Source organism: Nomascus leucogenys, chromosome 8 (assembly GCF_006542625.1).
Source record: "Nomascus leucogenys isolate Asia chromosome 8, Asia_NLE_v1, whole genome shotgun sequence".
Taxonomy (NCBI): domain Eukaryota; kingdom Metazoa; phylum Chordata; class Mammalia; order Primates; family Hylobatidae; genus Nomascus; species Nomascus leucogenys.
The window spans coordinates 74,545,779-74,567,199 of record NC_044388.1 but is presented as its reverse complement, the minus strand read 5'-3'; the positions used below and the strand labels follow the sequence as shown (position 1 = coordinate 74,567,199).

The 21,421-nt window shown below is 43.0% G+C and overlaps 1 protein-coding gene across 2 annotated transcripts; it reads right to left on the bottom strand.

Moving 5' to 3' along the window:
* Positions 1-6,067: 6,067 nt before the first annotated feature.
* LOC100591739 (histone H2A type 1-C) lies at positions 6,068-21,412 on the bottom strand. Of its 2 annotated transcripts, XM_030817412.1 has the most exons (3): positions 20,814-21,412; positions 17,786-17,849; positions 6,068-7,120 (listed from the first exon to the last, which is right to left on the bottom strand). In XM_030817412.1, exon 1 carries the CDS (start codon positions 21,328-21,330, stop codon positions 20,938-20,940), a length of 393 nt encoding a protein of 130 aa, XP_030673272.1. In that variant the 5' UTR covers positions 21,331-21,412; the 3' UTR covers positions 6,068-7,120; positions 17,786-17,849; positions 20,814-20,937. The 2 variants fall into 2 exon arrangements, with proteins under 2 accessions (XP_030673272.1, XP_030673273.1); XM_030817413.1 differs by lacking the exon at positions 17,786-17,849.
* Positions 21,413-21,421: the final 9 nt, after the last annotated feature.

Here is a 21,421-nt window from a genome sequence, read left to right as displayed (position 1 = left end):
CTCGGCTCACCGCAACCTCTGCCTCCCAGGTTCAAGCAATTCTTCTACCTCAGCCTCCCGAATAGCTGGGATTACAGGTATGCACCACCACGCCCGGCTAATTTTGTATTTTTAGTAGAGACGGGGTTTCTCCATGTTGAGGCTGGTCTCGAACTCCTGACCTCAGGTGATCCACCCACCTCGGCCTCCCAAAGTGCTGGGATTACAGGTGTGAGCCTCCGCGCCCAGCCGAATGCCTCTAAGATTTCTACTTCCCGGTACTTACCATAAATCCTGCCCTTAAGTCAAAACAATCTTGATGTTATTGTAAACACATACTTACTATAAATCCTGCCCTTAGGCAAATTCCCGATGATCTATAAGCTCTGGGGTTTGGGGTGGGGTAATGGCAGGTGGGCAAATTCACCAAGCTGTCTACATGCCATGGAAGACATGGCTTCTGTTTATAAGTCCCTATTAAAATTTTCTTTCCTGATTTGTCATCAGTTTGAGACCAGCCTGGCCAACATGATGAAACCCCGTCTCTACTAAAAATACAAAAACAATTAGCTGGGTGTGGTGGTGCACGCCTATAATTCCAGCTACTAGGGAGGCTGAGGCAAGAGAATTGCTTGAACCCAGGAGGAAGAGGTTGCAGTGAGCCAAGATTGTGCCACTGTACTCCAGCCTCGGTGACAGAGCAAGACTCCATGTTAAAAAAAAAAAATTTTGTCAGTTACAATAGAAATGTAGTGGATGACAATTTATTGCAATATATTCATGAAGTTTACTATAGAGTAGATACTATGTGCTAGATGCTGTCCTAAGCACTTGACAAATACTCAGTCCTTATAATAACCCTTATACTCTTAAAACCATTTTTGAGAAAACAAAATCATGCCCAAAGATGTCAATTGCCCATGGTCTTACAGCTAAGATAGATGCCTCTCTTCATGAGATTTTTCTAGTAACGAATTCTACCACTCTTTGTAAATTATTATCCTAAGTACAACAAGATGTGATTTTCCTGTTTGTTAACTTTATTCTTTTTTTTCCCCGAGACACAGTCTCACTCCCATTGCCCAGGCTGGATTGTAGTGGCATGATCTCGGCTCATTTCAGCCTCCGCCCCTTGGGCTCAGGCAATCCTCTCATTTTAGCCTCCAGAGAAACTGGGATCACAGGTGAACACCACCATGCCCTGTAAAGTTTTGTATTTTTTGTAGAGGCAGAGTTTTGCCATATTGCCCAGGCTAGAACTTTATTCCTAAGCACACTTCCTTGATTTGGGGGTAAGGTAGAAAGCAAGGAGTGGAATATAAAACAGGAAGCGATTTGTGAGATAATGTACTTATTTTATGAAGTCATGGCATGATTCATGTTAGCTTTCCTCATAGTGTCCACCAGTGGCACTCACCTTCTGGAATATGGACAATTCAGGGTTTTGGGTTTTCTGTTCCTTCCCTTTCTTCTTATTTTTTACTATTCCTCCTCACCGTCCCATGCGAGTCTCACATAAAATGCTTCCACCACTTCTCAATCAGCATGCAGTTCCTAAACCTTCCTTATGGAAAAATTCTAGAGTCCCTAATATTCAGAGATTTAAGGGACCACAGATATCACAAATCTTCCCACTTTACAAAACAAGAAACAAGCCCAGAGTGGTGAAGGTACATCCTGAAGAAGTGACCATCCTCTAAATTTCCAGCAGCATGAGGACCAAGTCTGACATTTAGGACTAGCAAACACTCCAAACCATCCTCTCTGTACATGAGTTACTCAGGAAAGGCCAGTGTTCATTCAATCCTACTGTTTGTCAGTGTACAAGTACAGCCCACTCTAGGGATTTCATATAGAAGGAATTAAATAGAGGTAATTAGATAAACAGGTGATGAAAGAGTTGAGAAACCCAAGAGAGGGGGTGAGGGCAACCCACAGATATGCTGCAGCAGAAAGTTCTCACCTCTGTCCTCTAGGAACAAAGAAAGGGAAGAGGTGATGCTGGAGTCAAGCAGGGAGAGCGCAGGCTGGTAAGGCAAGAACTGAGACCACCAGGAGAAAGGCTCTGTGGTAGGACTAAAGTACCAAGGAGGCTGGAGAAGCCCCAGGAAACAAAGAAGAGAAATACTCTGGCCCCACCATCATCGTCCATCAGTGACACTCATTGGCCAAATCTACTGGAAACTAGAGAGCAAGGAAACCTGGGAAATGTAGTTTCCAGTGAGATACAGCAGCATCAGAGTAAATGGGCAAGTGACAGAAACAAACAGAAACTCAAACACCACAAATATTTCTGCAGTTTTAGATTACGACCCTGTACCTGCATGTGACCCTGTACCTGCACTTAGCAAAGTGCCCTAGAAAACACAGAGGTGCGCTTCCATTTGTAAGGATGTCGGATCAAGAAGACAGTTTTGCCTTGTTTTACACAGGCTGTGATTTACCCAGTGGGGCAGGCATTCTCTAGGATGATCCCTGCCTTTGAGGGTTCGTCCTCTGGTATTATCTCCTTTCCTGTGGGCTGCACCTAGGGACTTGCTTCTAACAAGAGAATATGTCAAAAATGATAGTGTGTCACTTTTGACATTAGGTTACACAAGGTTATGGCTTCTTTCTTGGGTCCTCTCACTTGCTCATTCTTTTGGAAGAAAGTCAGCTGCCATGTGGTACACTGTCCTGTGGAGAGGCCCACACAGGGACTTGAGGCCTTTGGTCTAACAGCCCTGGAAAGAATTGTATTCACTGAATCATGTGAATGAGCTTAGAAATGGATCAATTACATGTAGTTTGGATAGCATAGCAAACTACAGTACATTTGGGCAACAAGGAATATCGATCTCAACCTGAGGCTCAGCTTCTGAGCTAAAGGTTAGATATGAGCTAAAAGTTAGATTCCTGATCACAGAGCCAGACAGCCAGTCCACATATGCTGCACCATGACACAAATGTGGGCCCACCAGAAACCAGGAGCTCAACTCTCAGGCCCTACATGAATGACTGCCACTTTGGCATCTGGGGCATGTGGCAGTAGGGCCTCCACATATTTCAACACTACCCAGTGCAAAACAGAAAAGAAACTTTTCTAAAGTGCTGCTTTAAAAATAGCTAATGTTAAATGGAGAGGAAAGAGAGATAGTGGGCAAATAATGGACAACAGAAAGGGGGGCATAAATGGAAAATTAGAGAGAGAGCTATTGGTTTCTGACTTTCATTAAGAGCATTTGAGAAGATGAGATACAAGGTGACTGGAATAATGATTAAGAAGTTAAATCCTAGCCCTTTAATGAAAGCCTATATCCACTCATTTCCACTGTCTACCACCTTCGGAGGTAATTTAATTCCTCTCGTGGCTTCTGCCTGTCTTGTCAGCAGGCACAGTGTTGCTTGTGCCAGCTGGAACTAGTGGGCAGAGGGTTGCAGATACACAGTGCCTGTTCTCCTGCAGCCTACAGAGCCCTGAGCCCAGGAAGGGGGTAGCCTGATGCACAGAGAGGCTGTGCTCCAGAAAGGGACCCACACACAGCCCGGGCTGTTCCTTTTCGTAGAAAAAGCATGAGAGCAGACTTGATAAAGAGAATAAACATTTTCTGTGTGGGTGTCAGCTGAGAAAGCCAGCCTTCCAGCACCTGGGAACATTGGCTGATCCTCCCACAGGGAAAGAAGCAGCCATTGTTCCCAGTTCATTGCCAGGCAACCCAGAAAAAGTCCCTGGGGTCATTGGTTGAAGAGCTCTGCTTGTGTCTTCACAGTGCCTTTGCTCACTGCATTCCTAGCTATGCTGTTGCTGACAGTTCACATTCCCAGCATCACCATCCACCAGACCACAGTCACTTTCTCAGAAGGCCTCCCTGCCCCTCTGGGAGTGGGAAAATGGTCAATGGAGGGCCTCACTGAGGTGACATTTAAGTAAGTGAGTATCTGCAAAAAGAGTGTTCTAGGCTTCCTCACAAAACTTGGAGAGCAGACATGAAAACAGGGAAGGTGAGAAACAATATAGAAATATATGCAGTGGGTACAGCTCATAGGAAAGAGTATGGAACTTAAATCAGACCAGAAGCGTAGGAGTCATTTGAGACAGGGCCCTTCTGGGTAGGAAAACAGCACAATAGAGTGATCCAATTGTGCATGTGCTGGATGGAGTTGAGGAGTGGGGAGAGAGATGAGGCTATCGTTACCAGGAAGGAGCAGAGAATATTTAAGGCAGTGGTGTGATGATGCATGTTTACTGGCTCTCCAGGAACAAAACAAAAAACCCTGATGTAACATATGCTAGTTCCCATGGTGTAAATGCTGCCATTATGGCCAGTTTCAAACCACCAATGTTACACTGGCCAGAGTAGAAAGGCTTTAAAATGAGGCATAGATAGATCTTTAATTGGAGATCAGAGAAAATGAGTACCAAGGGCAGAAATATATCTCAATGTGTGGATGTGGAAAAGCCATTGACTTGTTTTTGTGACCATACCTAAGGCCAGCCAGTTCAGAGCCCCAGCCTCTTCATCCTTAATCTGAAGGGACTGTGCTAAAGAAAATGGGAGTTTCTTTCTGTGCTCTTTCATTGATTCTTTCCTTCTACAGGCCCAATCTACCTAGGGCCTTCCTCATTTCTCTTTGCTCTGCCAAGTTTGCTCAGGTACCCAGTCTAGATGAATTCCCCATGCCCTCACTGAAGGTAGGAAGTCAAGTTGAACCAAAAGCAGAATGGGCAGTGGGGGGACATCCCTGTTTGGAAAGCCTCTGCTTCTGGAAAGGTGGCTCAGCTGAGCTACAAACACGCATGCCCTCCACTGGGGCTGCTGCTTCTGAACCTGGAGCTGACTTGGTGGGAGGTGTGTGGGTACACTCCACCACCATTCAACATTCCATGTCTACCAGGCTGACTCTTCTAAAAGCTTCACTTAGCCATGGGGGCAAACTGCAACCAGAATCAGTTAGTACTTAGGTGTAAGAACCCCAATTACTTCAATTTCTGCAGGTGGAAGCCAGCAAATCTCTGACAGAAATCCCAACATCCTCTCCTGCTTTCACTTTTCCACATTTGAAAATGGACAGAAGACAGTCTTTATATAATCTCGCACACATTTACGTCAGGTTTTACAAGGAATATACTGTTTTCTCATCTGCCATCTCACTTGATGGTTTTTCATAACTCTGGGAGGTACTATTACCTTATTTTACAGAAGAAAAATTCTGAGATGGCAGGCAACTAATCCCATCAGACACTTGGTGAGTGGCAGAGCTGGAACAAAATCACAAGTATTTTGGCTTCTGATTCCTGTCTTTCCAGAACACCTGAGTGTCTATGCAGGTAGGTGTGTGTGTGTGTAGACACACAAAACCCACTTTTTATAGGTTTATTGTATAGGCATTTTTGGTTTTTTTTGACAGGGTCTTGCTCTGTTGCCCAGAGCTGGAGCGCAGTGCTGCAATCATGGCTCACGGCAGCCTTGACCTCCAGGGATCAAACAATCCTCCCACCCCAGCCCCGGAGTAGCTGGGACCAGAAGTGCAGGCCCACTAAGCACAGTTAAATTTTACATATTTTGTAGAGATGGGGTTTCGCCATGTTGTCCAGGCTGGTCTTGAAATCCTGGGTTCAAGCCATCTGCCCAACTTGGCTTCCCCAAATGCTAGGATTACTGGCCTAAGCCACAGTACCTGGCAAGGTACTTCTTAAGAATAAACTGGGTGTTCCCTTCTTCCAACTCAGCCTATGATATTAAGGTGGCTCTCTTGCCAGCTCCTGAAAATACAGGGCCAGAATTGAAATTTCCATCCAGATTAGGCCTCATGAATTCATCAGCCATTTCTCGAGTGACTACTATTTGCCAGGCAGCGTCAGGCACCATGCTGGGACCTGGGAACACAGCAGTGGACCATACAGGCCCTTAGCCACCAATACACACAGATTTTGTAAGAGTAACAGTCAGTCTTAAAATCAGACCTTGACTGCAGATGAAAAAAGAGGCAAAAGAGGGCAGGCAGGTCAGGGGGATGTGTTTCCTAATCATTATGCAAGGAAGGGAGGAAATATCAATTTAACCAGGGAGGTGTCCTAGGCAGAAAATTAATGGCACATGCTTTCCTCTCCCTTTGTGTTACCTTTTATTACCTCACGCCAGGCTGGAATTTGGGAAATCTGTTTCTATTACAATGTATACATTATACATTAAATAAGATTATGCAATTACAAATAAAATTATTTCAAAATTAAGAAATTACACATAGTATAATTAGAATTAAATTTGAAAATAAAATAATTTTATTTGTGCTGTTCTTTAGAGCACCAAACAATTCATACACATGATCTTCATTCTCATAGCCACCTAAGGTAAGTATTACCTCCATTTTAGAGGTGAAGAAGTTAAGGTTCAAAATAACTAATTTGGTGATGGCCACATAGTTTTTAAGAACCTTGAGTCTAGCCCAAGAGTGACTGGAATTTTCAGTTCACTTACCACCATTCCAGCAGAATAGCAGAGCAATTTCAATTTTGCAGTAAATCAGGGTAAATCATCCCAGAACTGTTTGATAGCAAAAGGCTAAAACAACTCAAGTGGCTACCAACAGTGGACAGGTTACATAAAATATAATGCATTTGCATAATGTAGTACATGCAACTGTGTACAGGAAGCTCTGTATGTTCTCATAGGGAAAGTTCTCCAAGATAGATTGTTATAAAAACGGCAAGTGCAGAAAAGTGTATACAGTCTGCTACTTGACCAAGAATGAAAAAAGTGAAGATAACATGTATCATTCATTATTGACTGATATCAGCAGGAATGAATACTGGGCAGATACACAAGAAAAAGAAGTGATCACCTGGGTAAGTTGAGGGGTGGATTCTTTATATATACCTCTTTACTTCACATCGTTTGAACCCTGTGAATGTTATACTTATTTAAAAAATTAAACACATTTTGTATTCTGAAGAACTTCCCCTCAATATTCTTTCTCTTCATTTTACCCGCCTTATCTCCCCACACGATGTAGAATGTTTTTAACAAAAAAATTTGCGGATGCAGAATCAATCAGTAATGTAGGAAGATTGATGCCATCCATCCACTTAATCCTTAGAATTGGTAAGTTTGGCAGGCACTCAGGATCCTGGCATCTCTCTGAAATGAGAAGCTTTTGCAACCTAAGAGAGAGAAGAAAAAGTAAATATATCTGGAAACCTCCTTCTTGGCCTTCCTTACGCATACAGAAAAACTTACAGATCCTTTTCTTCATAATGAGTTAGCTTCTTTACAGGTACCACAGCCCTTCTCAATTCCTCAAATAACTCCCCATGGTGTAAAAGGACCTATCCAGGCTAGACACTCCAGTTTTGCTCTTCAGATAGGGCTGCCAGATTTGGCACATTAAAAACACTGAATGTTCAGCTAAATCTGAATTTCAAATATACAGCATATATATATATTTTAATGTATAGGATGTCTCATGTAATGTTTTGGTGTGCAGTGAGGGGCATACTTAAGCAATTATTTGTTGCCTGTTTGAAATTCAAATATAATTGGTGTCCTGTATTTTGTATAGTAAATTTATCCTCTGATTCCACTTGGAGGAAGCTAGTTAAGTGCACTTGAATTTATTAGCCCAGGGGCACAAAAAGTACCTAGCCCAGTGCAATCCAATAGAATTTTCTGTGATGATAGACATGTTCTATGTCTGTGTATCCAATACAGTAGACACTAGCAACTTGAAATGTGGTGAGACTGAGGAAACTGAATTTTTGACTTAATTATTTAAATTTAAAATATCACATGTGGCTAATGGTTACTGTATCGGAGAGCAAAGCTCTAAAAAGAGTAATGTATCTCCCCCCTTCAATATAGCAACTGGGATTTAAGATCCAGTGATGGTTAAAATGATACGTAACTCAGGAATACACTCCTAAGTCTCTGTAGCTTAGATAGTGACTACTCCATTTCTGCACAAACATGTTTTGCTGTCAACATAATCATTCTGAGTTTTTTACCCTGTATTTACTGAAGATATAGTATATGGAAACGATGTGAAGGGCCAGGGTACAGGTAGATGTGAAGGTAAAGGGTACAAGGTAAGGTAAAATTCTTCAACAAACTTATCCTAGCAGGTAAGATTATTCTAATGCTGAATCATCTCAGCATTAGAATATAAAAGTTGGGGTCAGGCACAGTGGCTGAGGCCTGTCAATCCCAGCAATTTGGGAGGCCAAGGCAGGCGGATCACTTGAGGCCTGGTGTTGGAGACCAGCCTGGCCAACATCTGAAACTCTGTCTTTACTAAAAATACAAAAACTAGCCAGGTGTGGCAGCATGCACCTGTAATCCTAGCTACTTGGGAGGCTGAGGCAGGAGAATCGCTTGAACCCAGGAGGCAGAGGTTGCAGTGAGCTGAGATCACACCACTGCACTCCGGCCTGGGCAACAGAGATAGACTCTGTCAAGAAAGTAAGGGAGGCAGGGAGGGAGGGAGGCAGGGAGGGAGGGAGGGAGGGAGGGAGGGAGGGAGGAAGGAAGGAAGGAAGGAAGAAGGAAGGAAGAAGGAAGGAAGGAAGGAAGGAAGGAAGGAAGGAAGGAAGGAAGGAAGGAAGATAAAAGCTGGGAGATTCCATTATTACAAAGTAAACATTAAGTGGATGAAACAGCACAAATTTGATCACACACACCAGCTGTGTGACCATTTTCTTTCCATGATTTTAAGCAAATATCTATTAACCCTAGACCCAGAGCATATTAAAGAGAATTATTTTATGCATGATGCCAGCTAGCAGAGAACAGGCCCTTAAAAGAATTAACAATCTAGACAACTTAGAATTATCAGTATACATGATGTCTGGAGAGGTTAGTGCAGAAACTGGGAAAATGGTAACAGTGTGGAAAACAAATGGGGTGTAATTCTAAACTTCACAGTGTTCCTGGTAGCTGGGTAAGGTGAGTAGGTAATGTATTAACAATGATTTAAATAGACATTTTTATACAGAAATTCAGATAATCACACTCTGTGCAGTGAAACAGCTTTCCGGGCTAAAAAATATCTATTCTCTGGTTTATTTACCAGATACTTGCGTTCCCACTAAGTGTCAGGCCCTCTGCTAGATGCTGGGACATAACAGTGAATGAATAGACCAGGTCTCTACTTTGTGGAGCTAGGTTTAATGGAAAGAGGCAAACAACAAGGAATCTGATAAATAAAACTTCAAACTGCATTTGAAAGAATATAAACAGGATGAGTGATAGAACATAATTTGAGGTGGGAAATGGAGAAAGCTTACTTTCTCTCTTTATACTTTAAAAAAAAAATACTTGCTCATTTTAACAGTTCACACAGAGATGTTTATAAAGGTTTAACCTCTTCTCACCCCATTCCATTAGGCTGGTACAAAAGTAATTGCAGTTTTTGCCAGTGAAAGTAATAGTAAGAACCACAATTACTTTTGCACCAACTTAGTTTCAGCTCTCTGAGACAATTAATGTGATATGTTTTCTTCCATACGGTTCTCTATTTACTCTCATCAGTTGTGTGTGTGATTTTGTTTCACCGGATTATTGTTTCGGGTAGCTGCGTAACATTCCATAGTATAAATGGATGTCTATGTCAACAGTATTCTTATTTATAGTTATTTAAATGTTTTACATGTATAATTTTTTTTTTCTTATTACAGTTTTGAGTAGTTTTTTTGTTTTGTTTTGAGATGGAGTCTCACTCTGTTGCCCAGGCTGGAGTGGTGTGAGCTCGGCTCACTGTAACCTCTGCCTCTTGGGTTCAAGCTATTCTCCTGCCTCAGCCTACCGAGTAGTTGGGATTACAGGCATCTGCGACCATGCATGGCTAATCATTGTATTTTTAGTAGAGATAGGTTTTAACCATGTTGGCCAGGCGGGTCTCAAACCGCTGACCTCAAGTGATCCACCCGCCTCAGCCTCCCAAAATGCTAGGATTACAGGCATGAGCCATCGCGTCTGACCTCTTGTGACAGTTTTGAAAGAGTCCTTACATATGTAACCTTACCTAGTGGGGCCTTTATTCTAGATTGTTGACATTCTCCCTTTCCAAATGTCTATTAATACAATTTAATAGACATTGCCAGGAAAAGTTATGAAAAACTATATGACAATGGCAATTCTTCCTCATCCTTTGCAGTCCTGAGTATACTGGCTTTAGTGGTTGTCTATTCATAGGTAAGAAATGGTATCCCAGGCTGGGCGCAGTGGCTCATGCCTATAATCCCAGCACTTTGGGAGCCTGAAGTAGGTAGATCATCTGAGGTCAGGAGGAGTTCGACACCAGCCTGGCCAACATGGGGAAACCCCATCTCCACTAATAATACAAAAATTAGGCCAGGTGCAGTGGTTCACGCCTGTAATCACAGCACTTTGGGAGGCTGAGGCGGGCGGATCACAAGGTCAAGAGACCGAGACCATCCTGGCTAACCAACATGGTAAAACACCATCTCTAATAAAAATACAAAAATTAGCTAAGCATGGTAGCAGGCGCCTGTAGTCCCAGCTACTCGGGAGGCTGAGGCAGGAGAATCGCTTGAACCCAGCGGGTGGAGGTTGCGGTGAGCTGAGATTGTGCCACTGCACTCCAGCCTGGGTACCTGAGCAAGACTCTGTCTCAAAAAAAACAAAAAAAAAGTATCCCTTTGTTGTATTAATATGCATAATTTTGAATTATTATGGAAGTTTTTTGTTTGTTTTTCATATATATTGGCCATATGAATTTAATACATGATATAAAATATCGTTTAATCATTTTTTATATTATGTTTGCCTTTTTACTAACGTTTTGCAGTTTGTCCTTGTAAATTGAGGTTACTAACCCTGTATGTTTTGGAAATCCTTTATCCCAATTTATTGCTCTTTCTACAACTCTCTTTACATATATTCTGTCTTAAACCACTTTTGGACCTATCTAGTCTGTGTCCTTTCCTATATGGCTTGTGTTTCACCTCACTTAGTAATGACACCCTCCCACTACCATTTCCAAACACATACACACACACACACAAATTAGGTATATAAAGGGTCTCCTAAAATGTCATCTGATATTTATTTCATATTCTGAGATTTTTAATCCATTTAGCTAGGTCTATTTTAAATAGCCTTGTGTGAAACAGAGCTGAGACCTGATGAGTGAAAACGAGCTCACCAGAAGAAAAATCAAACAGGCATTTCAGAGATTGAGGCCAAGAAGGTAAATGTCTTAAATGAGCAGAGCTTAGCTGCTTGATGTGAAGAGACCAGCGTGGCTGGAACAGCAAAGGAGAACAGAAGAGGTGAACAGAGGCCAGAGGTGGTCACTGAGTGGGCCCTCAAGTCATGGTAAGGAGTATGGAGAATGAATTATTGCATGTATTGAATATGTAGGTGACGTGACTCACAGATACTTTGGATTTGTAGAGATGAAGGAAATGTAGCAAGTGACACTCTTAGAATGTTGATTTGAGTAAATGGTAGTGTCAGTTATTGAACTGGGGAGAACTGCAAGGGATAACAGGCTTAAGGAGCACATTTATTCCTGTGTCTTGGAAGTGTTTAGGGTGTAAGACCTATTAGAGTTCTAAATGGAGATGTCAAGTGAAAATGTGGCTACACACATTTGCATTTCAGAAAAAAGGTCAGGCTGGAGATGTGAAATTGGAAGTTTACTGCATATAGATAGTCTTTGGAACTGTAGTATTGATGAAGCCATTAATGAGACAGAACAAAGACTAGGGACCAGAGCCAAGCTCCAAGTTTCTAAAATTCAGAGCACAGTATAGTCTGGTCATTTTGAGGTGAATACTTAATGACAGAACAATTTGCTGAAGTGTAAATTTAGAGCCCTACACTTTTAGCTCTGATTATTAACGAATACAAGAAAGAATGGATATGGTTATCTGCCTGGTGTCTGTGAAATAATTTAAGCCAGGAAGAGATCCTCACCAGAAACTGACTATGCTGGCAACTTGGATCTTAGACTTCCAGCCTGCAGAATTGTTAGAAAATAAATGTCTATCGTTTAAGCCACCAGTCTGTAGTATTTTGTTATGGCAGCCCAAGCTGACTAAGGTTTTGGTACCCAGGCATGGGATGCTGCAACAACAAATACCTGAACATGGGGAAGTGGCTTTGGAAATTGGTGATGGGTAAAGGCTGGAAGAGTTTGAGGTTCATACTAGAAAAAGCCAATTGTGAAGGGACTATTGATAGAAATATGGACATTAAAGGCAATTCTGGCAAAGGCTCAGAAAGGAAGAGAGCTGGAGAGAAACTTCTCTTTTCATAGAAACTTAGATTTATAACGATCATGAATAGAATATTAAATATGTTGGTTAAAATGTGGACATTAGGCCATGCGTGGTGGCTCATGCCTGTAATCTCAGCATTTTGGGAGGCTGAGGGCACAGATCATGAGGTCGGGAGTTTGAGACCAGGCTGGCCAATATGGCGAAACCCTGTCTCTACTAAAAATACAAAAATTAGCTGGGCATGGTGATGCGCTCCTGTGGTCCCTGCTACTCGGGAGGCTGAGGCTGAAGAATCGCTTAAACCCAGGGGGTGGAGGTTGCAGTTAGCCAAGATCACACCACCACACTCCAGCCTGGGAGACAGAGCAAGACTCTGTACCCCCCAACCAAAAAAAAAAAAAAAATATATATATATATATATATATATATATATATATATTTATATATATATATATATGTATATATACATATATATGGACATTAAAGTCAACTCTAGTGAGGTCTCAGATGAAAATGAGGGACAGGTTATTGGAAACTGTAGAAATCGCTGTTCTTGTTATAATGTGTCAAGAACTTGGCTGAATTACGCTCTAGTGTTTACTGGAAAGAACTTATAAGCAGTGAAACTGGATATTTACCAGAAGAGATGTCTAAGCAAAGTATTGAAGGTGTGATTTAGGTCCTCCTTATTGCTTATAGTAAAATGTGAGAGGAAAGAGCCTAAGTAAAGAAGGAATTTTTTTTTTTTTTTTTTTTTGAGTCAGAGTCTGGCTCTGTCCCCCAGGCTGGAGTGCAGTGGCACCATCTCGGCTCACTGCAAGCTCCGCCTCCCGGGTTCACGCCATTCTCCTGCCTCAGCCTCCCGAATAGCTGGGACTACAGGCGCCCGCCACCACGCCCTGCTAATTTTTTTGTATTTTTAGTAGAGACAGGGTTTCACTATGTTGGCCAGGATGGTCTCGAACTCCTGACCTCGTGATCCGTCCACCTCGGCCTCCCAAAGTGCTAGGATTACAGGCTTGAGCCACCGCGCCCGGCCAAGAAGGAATTTTTAAGCAAAACACAATCAGAACTTGGAGATTTGGGATAGATTTCTCAATCTATATTGTAAAAATTGAGAAAGCTTTTCTTGAAGAGGTATGGTTGAACCATCTTTTCTTTTTTTTTGAGACAGGATCTGGCTATGTCATCCAGGCTGGAGTGCAGTGGCACAATCTTAGTTCAGTGCAACCTTTGCCTTCAGGCTCAAGCAATCCTCCCACCTCAGCCTCCTAAGTAGCTGGGACTACAGGTATGCATCACCACACCCTAGCTAATTTTTTGTTGTTGTTTATAGAGATGGGGTTTTGACATGTTGCCTAGGCTGGTCTCTAACTCCTGAGCTCAAGTGATCTGCCCTCCTCAGTCTCCCAAAGTGTTGGGATTACAGGCGTGAAACATTGAGCCTAGCCTGAACAACCATTTGATAAAGAGATAACAGGTGTGACCCAAGGATTTAATCAGCCATCTCAGCAGAAGCCAGGAAGAGAGATGGGATTATTCCAGCAGAGACACTGCCAATTTAAACTAACGCAGGCAGAGAAAACAGAAGGAACAAAGGAAAGTTGTCAACTTTTTGAATTCTATAGAACAGGATCATAGAGCTACCTGGCTGTCAATGTGTACTATTCTTTAAGAAAAGGAAAGACTGACCCACCAAAGGCAACTTACAAGATCACTAGGACTGACTCTTTTTTGTTTTTTCTTGAGGCAGTCTCACTGTCACCCAGGCTGTAGGGCAGTGGTGTGATCTCAGCTCACTGCAGTCTCCACCTCCCAGGTTCAAGGGATTCTCTTGCCTTAGACTCCCGAGTAGCTGGGATTACAGGCTCTACATCTGTAGCCTCCCGAGTAGCGCACCTGCCACCACGCCCAGCTAATTTTTGTATTTTTAGTAGAGATAAGGTTTCCCTATGTTGGCCAGGCTAGTCTGGAACTCCTGACCTCCAGTGATCCATTCTCATCGGCCTCCCAAAGTGCTGGGATTACAGGCAGGAGCCACCAGGGCTGCCACTTTGATCTCAGACTCAGAGAGTACAGATGGGATAGGGTGGAGGTGGGAACATGTAGTCAAGGCTGACTCTACCTGAGTTTCAAAGATGCCCTGCAAAACTGTGTGGGAGAGTCCCTCACAGATGGCTGCCTGGGTGGGACCCCACCAAACTGAAAGACCGAGACTTCAGGCAGGGCAGATGGAGTAGGCCAACCACAGAGCCAGAGGTGACACTGAGACACCACTTGGCCTGGAAGTCAGGGCATCAAGCCAAAGAGAGTTTTTCTTAAGACCTAACAGAATTTGCCTTGCCAGGTTTTGGACTTGATTAGGACACATTACACCTTCCTTCTTTCCTGTTTCTCCATTTTCTAATGGGAATGTCTATTATGCCTGTTTCACCATTGTACCTTAGAAGCATGTAACATTTCTGGTTTCACACGTTCAAAGCTAGAAAGGAATTTTGTCTCTGGATGAATCACACATTGAGTCTCATCCATAACCTGATTTAGATGATTTTTTAGATGACACTTTGAACTTTAGAATTGATGCTAGAATGAGTTAAGACTTTCAGGGGGCTTTTGGGATGGAATAATTTTTTTGTTTTTTTTTTGAGACGGAGTCTAGCTCTGTCGCCCAGGCTGGAGTTCAGTGGCGCCATCTAGGCTCACTGCAAGCTCCGCCTCCCAGGTTTATGCCATTCTCATGTCTCAGCCCTCAGAGTAGCTGGGACTACAGGCGCCCGCCACTATGCCCGGCTAATTTTTTTTTTATTTTAGTAGAGATGACGTTTCACCGTGTTAGCCAGAATGGTCTCGATCTCTTAACTTTGTGATCCGCCCGCCTTGGCTTCCCAAAGTGCTGGGATTACAGGCGTGAGCCACGGTGCAGGCCGGGATGAAATAAATTTATCTTGTATGGGAGAAGGACATATGTTTTGGCAGGTCACGGACAGAATGTTATGGACTAAACTGTGTCCCGCAAAATTCATTTATTAAAACCCTAAACCCCAGTGTGACTGTATTTGGAGATAGGGCCTTTAGGGGGTACATAAAACTAAAGATCATAGGATAGGGCCCTAATCCCATTGGGGCTGGTGTCCTTACAGAAGATGAGACACTTAGAGCTCACTCTCCACTCAGGCACCAAGGAAACACCATATAAACACAGTGAGATGGCAGCCATCTGTAAGTCAGGCACAGATTCTCACCATAAACTATGTTGGCACCTTGATCTTAAACTTTCCGTCTCCAAAACTGTGAGAAAACGAATTTCTGTTCCAAGCCTCTTAGATATGGAAAAAAAGATTCTGTTGTTTAAGCCATCCAGTCTCTGTTACTTTGTTATGGCAGCCTGAGTAGGCTAAGACAATGAAGGATGTGGTAAAACTTTACGTCCCAACCACATACCAAGGAGGCTGGAATTTAGCACACTTTCTTCTTTCAACTGTAGCAATGTGCACAAGTTCTAAATCCTAAGACATGTTGGTTCCTTTACTCTGCGCCCAAACTACAACTCAAACAAACAACTGTAATATAATAACAGCCAATGAAGTTCTGACATTTCTTCAACATGAGTACACTAATTCAATGCCAAAGAATTCATTTTGTTTTGAAACCAATGTGCCATATTCCAATTTCTGTTGAAGGTGCAATGGTTATATTTATTCTTTTTAATATAGATTTATCAGGCTGGGCACGGTGGCTCACACCTGTAATCCTAGCACTTTGAGAGGTTGAGGTGGGCATATCACCTGAGGTCAGGAGTTTGAGACCAGGCTGGCCTACATGGTGAAACCCTGTCTCTACTATAAATATAAAAATTAGCTGGGCGTGGTGGTGCACACCTGTAGTCCCAGTTACTAGGGAGGCTGAGGTAGAATTGCTTGAACCTGGGAGCAGGAGGTTGCGATGAGTGGAAATCGCACCAGTACACTCCAACCTGGATGACAGAGCAAAATAATAAATAAATAAATAAGATTTATCAGTTTATCAATAATATAGTTTTCTTTTCTAGGTGTAAATATAGGTAATGACTGTCCTTTAGTACATTTTCTCATGATGCTCCTCTTACTTGGTTTGGTACAATATTAAGTTGAAATAAAATAGAGAATCCTGTTACTACATATGAAACCTTTTTCCATTTGCTCATCTCCAATATGCATGGGAAATTCTCAAATAGCTAATAATCTTGTAACACACATGCATTATATTTAACAGGAATATATAAATTTATAATTACAATTTAGGATCAACAGATGACAAAACTTTAGAAGGTTTGTATTTAACCTTAAAATATTATTTTTAAAAATTGGTTATAAAATTTCTAATACTTTCTTTTTTGTGACCTCAAGGGGAAAATATAATTCTTATAAGAGTTCAAATGATTTACAGAATACAAAAAGTGAATAGAGATGATGAATGAATTAAAGGATATTGCTACATAGATTTGGAAATTTTAAAAGGGAAATTACAATTGTTGACTTTGTGTTAAACTGATCTGCTTTGTTCAGGATACCTTATGTACCGAAATATAATATTATCTCAGCCTCACATCTCAGTAAATTCCTGAGATAAACTTTTGTCCCTGGTGCCCAGGTGCCTTTGGTAATTGGGAGACCTCTAGGTTTAGCATCCTCATCCACTTGCCTCAATTTAAATAGTCCTCCCAGGGCCATTCAGGCAAGGTAGATGAAAACTTGCTCAAGAGTTGGAATCCAATTGAAGCTACGGAAATTCATTGCTCAATAGATAATTTTCCCCAGAAGTAACTAGGGCTTTTGAATAAAACAGTGGCATTTCAAAGTAGAAGGTAAAGTATTTTGGAGATAAGGAGACAGGACAGAGCTATGAGGAATGTCCTTTTCTTAGGGACTAGGCTCTTAGCAGTACCTCTTAGGTAAGAACTGGTTAACTGGCACCTTCTGTGTTTCTCTGATGCTCCCTTTGCTTAGGGACTAGGCTCTTAGCAGTACCTCTTAGGTAAGAACTGGTTAACTGGCACCTTCTATGTCTCTGAAGCTCCCAGAACAAACTGCCAAATGCAATTTGGATTTTCGGAATATATTTTCTTTTTTGTTGTTGTTGTTATTTTTGTTTGTTTGCTTTTTGAGACAGTCTCACTCTGTCACCCAGGCTGGAGTGCAGTGGTGCCATCTCGGCTCACTGCAACCTCCCCCTCCTATATTCAAGTGATTCTTTTGCCTCAGCCTCCCGAGTAGCTGGGACTACAGGCATGCACTAGCATGCCCAGCTAATTTTTGTATTTTTTAGTAGAGATGGGGTTGGTTTTTTTTTTTGAGATAGAGTTTCATTTTGTCGCCCAGGCTGGAGTGCAGTGGCACGATCTCGGCTCACTACAACCTCCACCTCCTGGGTTCAAGTGATTCTTCTGCCTCAGTCTCAGTAGCTGGGACTACAGGCGCTGCTGGGACTACAGGCGCCTACAGGTGAACACCGCCACGCCTGACTAGCTTGTGTAGTATTATTAGAGACGGGGTTTCACCATGTTGGCCAGGCTGGTCTCAAACTCCTGACCTCAGGTGATCTACTCACCTCAGTCTCCCCAAGTGCTGGGATTACAGATGTGAGACACCAGACCAGCCTCAGAAGACATTTTCTATTGGAAAGAGAAAACACTATTAGCAACCTATTAGTCTAATGTTTAATACTTAATGTCTTCCTTAGTAATAAACCGACTCTCTAGAACAAAGTGCTTCCTGGCTGTCTAGTCATTGATTCATTCAGTTCAACATTTTCTCAATGCCCAACAACCAAGTGTCTCTTGTATGCCAAGTTCTATGCTGATTATCAGTAATCGAATAAGAGGGGGTCTACATCTTAAGTATTGCTTTAGATGAAAGCCTCTAGGTTAACAAACTTAACACCATGTATCATTCACTACTAAATAGACCAAATACAAAATCTTGTTATTGGAGCCCAGAGAGAAAAATTGAAATTCAAGTTTTCTCTCTCTCCTTTTCTCACCAAAGTCAGTTGCACCAAGTCTTGTAGCTTTCTACTGAGCCATCTTCTCACCTGTCCCCTTGTTTTATCTGCCACACCCTAAATAAAAATTGTACTGGCTTTTCTTTCCCTGGGTTTACAGTGTTAATACATTGTCAAGATTTACCTCTTCATGTAGATTCCCTGGGGAAAATTACCTTTCCTCCTTCCCTTAAATTATTCAGAAGTTAGAAAGCCATTAGTAACATTCTGGTATGTGGACAGTTTACCCATTATGTATGGATGTTTTACTCTTTCTATTTTTCTGACAATAATCTCTTAAGGAGGTGTGGTTATAGAATAGCCAGCTGTTATAAGTACTCTTTTCCTGGCCTTGGAACTTAGACAAGTTCTTTAAGCTGTTTCTTAGTTTGCTCATCTCAAAATTCGGAATAAGGATAAAACCTATCTCTTAGATTGTTGGATTAAATGAATTAACATACTGGAAGCTCATGAAATGTGCCTGGCACACAGTAGTGTCTAATAAACCATCTATCTTATTCAGCCTGTTTTCTGATTTCAGAATCTACACTTGCTGAGCCAGGTTCTTTTCATTTCAAGGTGAGCAAAAGCATACAAGGAAGAGATGAAGGCAGGAAGAGATTAAGCCCTAGGCCAACGTCACATACCGATTGGGAGCTGGAATCAAAAGCAATTTGGCCTGGGAATAAAAAGGATTCCAAGGCCCATAAGGCAATTCTAACCTTAGGTTCCAAGTTCTTGGACATACAGGAAATGCTGAGGGGGAAAATCCGGTCTTCTCAGCCCAAGAGCCATGTGGAAACCAGACCTTCAAATCTGATGATTCTCAGCCCAGCTGCCCATTAGAATCGTTGTAATTTAAAAATACCCTCGGAAACTTCTAATATGTGGCTATCAAAGGTGATCATTTGCTTTTATGCCACTTTGTTTTCACCCAAATGGGACATCCAACCCTTTTCCTTTGAGGGTAGTTGTAGGGAAAGGAGGGGGTGGAGGGAGGGAAGAGCGGAAAAGGCTGGATCCGCCCCGACCCGGTATCAGTATCTGGGAAGTGGGAGGCGCGTCAGCAGTAAACAGCTTCTGCTAGGATTATTATCTCCTGCCACACACTCGGATTTGAAGGCTCCAAACTTAACAATGCAAAACGCTTCAGTGGAGTTCCAGAAGCGTTAGACTAAACGACTGGGTCTGTTTGGCCAGTCTGAGCAGCTGGGAGCTGATGCGTAGGCAAGACTTAGCCCACCTAGACTTTCCTGTCCACTTAATTCCGATCAAAGCAGAAACCGGCCGGGCGCGGTGGCTCACGCCTGTAATCCCAACACTTCGGTAGGCAGAGGCCGGCGGATCACCTGAGGTCAGGAATTCGAGACCAGCCCGGCTAACCTGGTGAAACTCCGTTTCTACTGGTGGCGGGCGCCTGTAATCCCATCTACTAGGGAGGCTGAAGCTGAGGCTGAGGCAGGAGAGTCGTCTGAACCCGGGAGGCGGAGTTCGCATGCAGTGAGCCGAGATCGCGCCACTGCATTCCAGCTTGGGCAAGAGCAAAACTCCGTTTCAAAAAAGCAAGCAAACAAACTGCAGAAACCGAGATCCGGAAAAAAACCTCGGCGAGATTCACAGAATCCAGGAAAATAGGTCTCTAGAAATTTGTCCATGGTCCCAGATCTCCATTTCTTGTGGGTGGGGCAGCTGTTACCAGATCCCAAGAAGCAAAGGTTTTTTGGGGGGACGGTGTCTCACTGTTGCCCAGGCTGGAGGGCAGTGGCACGATCTCGGCTTACTACAACCTCCGCCTCCCAGGCTCAAGCGACTCTCCTGCGTCAGCCTCAAGAGTAGCTGGGATTACAAGGTATGTACCACCACGCCTGACTTATTTTTTTTTATTTATTTTTTTAGTAGAGAGGGGTTTCACCATGTTGGCCAGGCTGGTGTCGAACTCGTGACCTCAGGTGATCAGGCCCCTCGGCCTCCCAAAGTGCTAGGATTAGAGGGGTGAGCTTAGAAAACAAAGGTTTTTGAGTGGCCACATGCCCCACTCTATTTCCTTTTCTGCCTGTAATGGCAACCCAGACGCTTGAGCCTCTTAAAATATAAGAGTAAGTTGCATGTCAGGCATCGTTCTACATTAGGGACATTAGTCTGTTTTTTACAGACACCTTTCACACTCCCTGGTTAACTTTTAGATAATACACTCTGCACTTCGGCAGGAATGGAACCTGTCTCACAGATTTAAGAAAGTGAGGCTGCCTACAGCCTAAATTGAGGAAAAAATAGACGGAGGACTAGTCGGAGGACCGAACAAGGTTGCCAACGTTAGTTTTGCCTTCAACTGACATTTTTAAAGTAATCAAAACAAAGCTTTTAGATCACAAGGCATACCCCGCATGTAAACTCTTAGGCACTAACTATGGTCGATCTTACAAAACGTTAACTAGAATATTTCGTTAGAGTATGATAGTACGTGCGAACATTAATCCATAACTGACCTATTACATACAAACAGACCAACCTTTACTAACGGCGCTCCCCAAAAAAACCGAAAAGCAAGAATACACACCTTGCTCCAGGTTGGCATAAAATTAACTTACCAACTTACCTTATTATCTTTTTTCCTTCTATGTACAAGCAGTGAGGTTAGCTCTTCCTTTGAAACGGTAGGGGGGCTCTGAAAAGAGCCTTTGGGTTTGATAGCGTTTCCGGGAGCTCAGATGCCTGTCAAATCACTTGCCCTTGGCCTTGTGGTGACTCTCGGTCTTCTTAGGCAGAAGCACGGCCTGGATGTTAGGAAGGACGCCGCCCTGAGCAATTGTCACCCGACCTAGCAGTTTGTTGAGCTCCTCGTCGTTGCGAATGGCCAGCTGCAAGTGGCGCGGGATGATACGGGTCTTCTTGTTGTCGCGGGCCGCGTTGCCGGCCAGCTCCAGGATCTCGGCGGTCAGGTACTCCAACACCGCCGCCAGGTATACTGGCGCGCCTGCCCCAACCCGCTCTGCGTAGTTGCCTTTGCGGAGCAGGCGGTGCACTCGGCCGACCGGGAACTGGAGACCAGCGCGAGAAGAGCGGGATTTCGCTTTGGCGCGAGCTTTGCCTCCCTGCTTACCACGTCCAGACATCGCAATCAAACAAAATTACCAAAACCAGCGGCCGAAGCTCACGAGAAAACAAACAAAATCGAGAAATATGTAAAACATGGCTGCTTTTATA

What these genes read in the sequence shown, in the direction of transcription:
- LOC100591739 (XM_030817412.1), bottom strand. Translation starts at nt 21,330, where the DNA reads ATGTCTGGACGTGGTAAGCAGGGAGGCAAAGCTCGCGCCAAAGCGAAA.